The sequence below is a fragment of the Gossypium arboreum genome, chromosome 11 (genome assembly GCF_025698485.1).
Source record: "Gossypium arboreum isolate Shixiya-1 chromosome 11, ASM2569848v2, whole genome shotgun sequence".
Classification (NCBI taxonomy): Eukaryota; Viridiplantae; Streptophyta; class Magnoliopsida; order Malvales; family Malvaceae; genus Gossypium; species Gossypium arboreum.
The window spans coordinates 19,107,443-19,114,134 of NC_069080.1; the positions used below are offsets into that span (position 1 = coordinate 19,107,443).

General features: G+C 35.7%; 2 protein-coding genes across 2 annotated transcripts; both read left to right on the forward strand.

Moving 5' to 3' along the window:
* Positions 1 to 298: 298 nt before the first annotated feature.
* LOC108471631 (F-box protein At3g07870-like) lies at positions 299 to 1,857 on the forward strand. The gene has a single exon (XM_017773220.2). It carries the CDS (start codon positions 435 to 437, stop codon positions 1,620 to 1,622), a length of 1,188 nt encoding a protein of 395 aa, XP_017628709.1. The 5' UTR covers positions 299 to 434; the 3' UTR covers positions 1,623 to 1,857.
* Positions 1,858 to 3,032: 1,175 nt separating this feature from the next.
* On the forward strand, positions 3,033 to 6,198 carry LOC108471632 (F-box protein At3g07870-like). Its single transcript, XM_017773222.2, has 2 exons — positions 3,033 to 4,316; positions 5,837 to 6,198. Exons 1-2 carry the CDS (start codon positions 3,134 to 3,136, stop codon positions 6,196 to 6,198), a joined length of 1,545 nt encoding a protein of 514 aa, XP_017628711.2. The 5' UTR covers positions 3,033 to 3,133.
* Positions 6,199 to 6,692: the final 494 nt, after the last annotated feature.

A 6,692-nucleotide genomic window follows, 5' to 3' on the forward strand; every position in this document is an offset into this window, starting at 1 on the left:
CAATTAGAAAAAGATAGTAGAGTTTAACTAGAAGAAGAAACTCGATTTAAGTTGAATACAAGTCGCCACGTCGGGACGTTGTCTGTCGCGATGTCTTGCTCCTCTTAATCATGACGTCGATTCTATTTGGTCTCTGATTTGCCCGAAAAGGCGAGATACACCCACATTATTCAACTTAGGTACGTACATTAATAAAACAAAATATCATTATCATACATAAATTTTATAAATAATTAAAAGCTATGGAGAAACGCGTTGGCATATCACAATCTCACCTTGCCTTATAGGAATCACCATACATTTTTACTTTATCATCGATCACTTTCTCTTCGTCCTATTAAATATTGTTTTCAAATTTAAAAAGCTTTCAATATCAACGTTGTTTTGATCTCCAAATGTAATATATATTCTTTTACTTTGTGTCATTGTTAATCATGGAGGAATCGACAATGAAAGAGGGCAAACTTATGAAGAAAGGGAAGGCAGCAGCAAATATGATGGATCGTCTTCCTCGGGAAGTCGTCGTCCATATACTATCCAGGCTTCCCTTACCATCGTTGCTGAATTCAAAGCTGGTTTGCCGAGGCTGGCGAACCCTAATACGAGATCCATTTTTTATTAGTAAGCACTTGTCGAACTTGGCCGAGGCCGGCAACGATCCCAGCTTCATCTTGGAAAGCAATTGGCCTATCCCCGATCAACGCCACTTCATTGATTTCTTTTATCATAGTGAAGGAAAAGTGATCTCCAAGAAGCTCCCGAGTTCTCCTATGCCCATGTACTTGGTAGATTCATGCAATGGGTTGCTTTGCATGCACGATACATCGCGTAGCGTATACATTTGCAACCCTTTTACCAGGCTTTACATCGAGCTCCCCAAGCTCATCAAGTATCCAACACTGGTGGGAAATTTGGGGTTGGGTTTTCATCAGAAAACAAAAGAATACAAGGTGATCCAGATAGTGTTTCGAAGAAAATTGAGAAGAGTCGACTCCAGTACTACATCAACCACTTCGAGTGAATCGGAGGTTCAGATTTTGACTATCGGCAGCCCTTCTTGGAGGGATCTAGGAACGATACCATACCGTTTTATTCATTCGAAAACCAAGGCTTTGGTCAATGGGAGACTCCATTGGCTTTCCAAGCCTAACAGGTACACCACTGCTAGCTTGCTCGTATCCTTCGATCTCGAAACAGAGCAATTCCAGGAGGTGCCGAAACCTGATTGTTGCGGCTCAGAGAGGTGTTTGCGGCATCTTATGGTTGTACGAGGTTGTCTCTCGGCTGGTGCGTTTCATGAGAATGATGAACGAGTGGAGATTTGGGTAATGAAGGAGTATGGTGCGAAAGAGTCTTGGATCAAGGAGTTGAGCATCGGAAGGTACATGCCTCCGACGTTGACGCAACAAGAGAGTCGCCACTTCATCTATTCAAAGCGTAATTTATTTGTTCGAGTTCTATGTGTGTTGAAAAATGGCGAGATCTTATTGGAGTACAAAAGCAGGGCTCTTGTTATTTACGATCCACAGCATGAGACGTTCAAGGAGTTTACGTTTCCAGAAATGCCTCGTTGGTTCAAAATAATTATTCATGTTGGAAGCCTGAATTGGCTTCATCATTAAGTCTATGTTTTCCTATTAAATTTCATGATTTAAATAGCTGTTTGCTTCTATTTGCGTTGTTTCTTGTAATTATTGGTTGGCTTTGTTTCATGATGTCTCTTCTTCCTGTTCTTATGTCATGACTAATTTAAGTCACTTTTGGGGATGCAAAATAACAGTGAGGGTGAGGTATTTTTAAATAACTAACTTATATTGAGAATGAGAAGAGATTGTATGAAATTGTAATTTTACATCATTCATATCCAAAATGCTAAAAATTAGAAGGAAAAATCTGATTTATCATTCTTCTATATGAAAAAGGATAGGGCTGGCGTGGAAGAATATATAATAAAATGTTTATCTTTTTAAAATTGATGATGTGGTAATATAAGTTATTTCCATAAATAAATTGATTGAAAAATAGATCATGATAAAAAATGGCTTAATATATCATTTTGTACATGAGTTTGACAAATTTTTTAATGTGATACATGTGTTATTTTTAGTCTATTTTGTTACTTGTATTTGACCAAACTTATATATTTTAGTACCCAAAGGTAACAATGTTATCTTTTCAATGTTTAATTCAATTTTGGTTGATTTGATGAAAGTTAATTATTAATATTATTAATTAATTATGAATTAGCATTAAATCATTTCAAAACCTGAATTAAACACTAAAAGTTAATATAATCTTCAAGTACTAAAATGTTTAATTTTTGTCAAATGAACAGATACCATATTAGACTAAAAACAATAAGTACCACATTACAAAAAGTGTCAAATTTAAATACTGAATTATGTATTAAGTCAAAATTATATAGAAATGATACTGATGAAAGAAAAAAAAAAAAAAAAGAGGATAGAAAAGTAAAAGTGTAGTTGTGGTGAGTATATTGCAGCTTCTCCCTTCAGTTAAATTTATTATTATTATTTTTTAAACGTAATAATCCTCTTGGAAACAAGCTGAGTTCTGTTTATGCTGCATGTGTTTTTCATAATCAAGATATGCGAGAATCCTTGATTAGGAATTTGGAAATAAAAAAGAAATGAAGTATCACAAGTTGTTTATAAATTTTCATGTTTTAAAAAAATGGTATATCGAATTTAATTGAGTCTTGATTTTTAAAAATAATATGGAAATCAGTCGGGTAAAATTCTTGTCTCCAAAAACTTCAAATAATTATTTTTCTATCCTATATAGATTAAAGGCTAGGGTGTATGGTGTTTTCAAAGGCTCAATTTATAATTTGGGTCATCTATCAGCTAATTTTAGATGATTAGTATATAAACCATTTTATATTTGGAATGTGCACAACATTTATCTTTTGTTGTTGTCTTCTTCCATCGGCACGACCAAAACTATATTCGTATAGAATAATAATATTCCGCCATCATTGATGACTTCGTTTTCTTTGTTTTATCAGCTTGTATCAAAGTGCAAGTAAAATTATGCTCCGGTACCTTTGCTTTGATCGCCCAAACTCGTCTTTTACATCTCCATCTTTGCAAGACAGTGATGAATTCAAAATATGAGCAAACTTGTGAAGACTTCAGAGCAACAAACCTCCAACATAATGGAGAAACTTCCTCAAGAGATCATCCTTGGTATACTATCCAGGCTTCCATCAACATCTCTGCTACAATCGATGTTGGTTTGCCGAGCTTGGCGAAGATTAATACGAGATCCGCTTCTTGTTGCTACCCATTTCTCTCACATGGCCGACAAAGATGGTCCAAGCTTCATCTTCCAAAGCAATCGGCCTAGTTCATCGTATCAGCTTTTCTTTATAGATTTCTCCGACTTCCATAGCCAAGGAAAGGTGATGTTTAAGAAACTTCCCCATCTCATGTCTATTTATTTGCTAGATTCATGCAACGGCTTGCTTTGCATGCGGGATGCAAGATGGATATACATTTGCAACCCCTTTACTAGGGTTTACTTACAGCTACCGAAATTGGTTAACTATCCAGCACAAGTGGGACACATTGCATTCGGGTTTCATCAAACTACAAAACAGTACAAGGTAATCCAGGTAGTATATCTTAGACAACAGGTTTTACTAGGTGGTCGGATCAATGTTGCTACCTCGACTTTGGTACAATCTCAGGTCCATGTTCTAACAATCGGAGATCCCTCTTGGAGACATATAGGAACCTTGCCTTATGATTTGGCTCGCCCGATCCCCAAAGCTTTGGTCAATGGGAGGCTTCATTGGCTTTCAAAGCCTAACAATGACAACACGGCTAGCATTTTCATCTCGTTTGACCTCGAAACTGAGCAGTTCCAAGAGATGGCTAAGCCAGATTGTTGTGGCTCAAACAGGTGTTTTCATCATCTCATGGTTCTGCGAGGTTTTCTCTCAGCTGGTGCGTATCATGATAACGACGAGTTGGAGGTTTGGGTTATGAAGGAATACGGTATAAAAGAATCTTGGATCAAAGAATTCACTATCGGGAATCACTTGCCACCAACATTGCAGCAAAATGATCTTTTACACTTCAATATGGCAAAGGCTCGTTTCCCTAATTCATCTGTCAGAGTTCTATGTATTCTGAGGAATGATGAGATCTTGTTGGAGTACCTAAACCGAGTAGTTGTTGTCTTTGATCCCCGACATGGAACATTCAAGGAGCTTACGTTCGATGCGATGCCGCATTGGTACAAATTAGTTGTTCATGTTGGCAGCCTGAACTGGATTCACATCCCTGTATGTTAATTTGTAAACAACTGCAATACGCCAAAGAAGAAACTCACTGTTCCCTTTCGAGTTTTAATCTTCTTTGACTGTAATTGGTTGGCTTTGTATAATGTGGATATCTATTTTTCATGTTCATATAGAATGATTAATTAAATCCTATTGGAATCAAGCTGAGGTGCTGTTTATGTTGCATATATTTCTCATATTTCTTTCACTGTGGATTGAAATTTCTGAGATAGTTAGGATCCTTTTTATTTTTGAGTAAATTACATCCAGAAATATAGTATTTGCACCAACAAAAAAACTCTTCTTCTCTTCCTTTTTATTGTTAGATTTTTTTTATGAAACAATTTTTAAAATTTAAACAGTTTTTTATTTTTTTATTTTTATGTTTAACTTTCATCGTTAAATTAACTTTGATCTAAGGTATGTTTAATTCGTTATGGATATTGATCCACCATAATTATTATTAAATTATCGCTGGAGCTTTACTAGCTGGACTTAAAAAATACTTTAACAACTTAGTGAGTCTAATAAAAATTTTAAATAGTTAAATAATTATTTTATAATTTTTATATTTGAGTGATTAAAACGTAAATTGACTAATATATAGTATAATGACCTAGTTTACCTTTTTTTTTTTTCTCTCCAAGCAAAAAGAGTTTCATTAATGTAAAGCGATATAAAAGGTGTAAAACGCCTTTACCACAAGTGGAACACCTAAAGATCTTCCCTTCCTACAAGCAAATAAAGCACACCATTTAAATCTGACCACTTCAAAGGAAGAAAAACCAAAACAATAGAATCTCTCTAACTCCCTAAAATTATCACCATAAAGCATGACTTCCATATGCATTGTCCTTTGCTAACTCGTCCACCACCAAGGTAGCATTTCGTGAAATAAGTATTAATTCCACCTTATCGATTGCATTGCAAAAAGAAGTAAACTTTTTTCAATTAAAAGCACTTATTGAATGCTAAAGGATGATACTTGGAATACTGTTTAGAAAATCTCGGGCCCTCAAAGAGTTAGACAGTTCATCTGGTTAATTCTAAAACGGAGATTTTTAACTAACTCTGGAAGGGTTCGAAGGGGTATTAGCTTTATGGTCATAACACTGAGGATGCTTTACATGTTCTTAGGGACTATCCTTGGGTGAGGGACATTTGGAATCAAGTCATTCCTCTTAATCAAATTAGATGGTTCTTTGAGGGCGATATATCGGAATGGCTACTCTCGAATTTGCAAGACCAATCAGAAAATAAGATAAGAGATTCAACTTGGGCTTGTTTCTTCGGCTTAATACTGTGGTGTATTTGGAAAAATCGTAACTTATTCATCTTCCAAGGAAAATCAGTGAATCTAGAGGAAATTATTAAGGTTTCCTACAGTTAGGCGAAACAATACTCCTTTGTCCAAAGTAAAGCTTTGGTGATGGAGACATAACAGAGTTCTGAACATGCGAAATTAGGTATGTGTTTTCCCTTAATACTAATGGTGCTATTAATTCTGTTTCGGTTTCTCTGCTGCAGGTGGAGTAATACGTGATGGGAAAGGGAATTGGGTCTTGGGCTATAATCGCTTCTTGGGAAAGTGTTTAGTTGTTGTTGCTGAGTTTTGGGGTATATTGGATGGCTTACTTCTACTGCAAGAACAAGGATACGATGAAGTCACCATCCATTCCGATAATCTCGAGATCATTATAAGTATTAGCAATAGCATACTTGAAGAATTGTCCTTTAATTTAATTAGAAGGATTCAACAAATTCTAGCTAAGGAAGAGAAGCGGTCGTTGAGATATATTCTTAGAGAGGCTAACAGAATTGCAAATGCACTTGCAAAAATGACCCTCCCAAATGATGAAGTACTGCACATGTTTGATGATTCACGGTAGAGATTCAAGAAGTCTTACAAGAAGAAAGCACTAGAGGCAATCTAGCTATGAATATATTTATGTAATTTGTTGTTTACTTAAACAAAGAAACAAAGAAAGAAAGAAAGAAAACTTTTTCCATTAGTATGCTGAAAAATCTCAAAGGCAGTTTTGATCGCGTTTGGCTAACACAAATGAGCTAACTGTTTCATTGAGATTAAGCAAACAACTCCAGATTAACCAAATCTTATTTAAAAAAAAAAAACTACCAAATCTATGGCATTACTATCCTTTCCTGCAAGAGCGTACCCTGCCCCCTTATGACATCTAAGTCCATATTTGACACATGACCAAAAATAAATAAATACATAGATGAAGGAACGTGTATTTGCCAACAAAATTGGGGGCCCGGGGGGTGGGGGGTTCTGAATTTAAGGAAAAATCTGATATCAACCAAACTTTCTACTAAAATTAAATTTTGGGTTGGCACTCACCACCCCTCTATGTAGTGCACG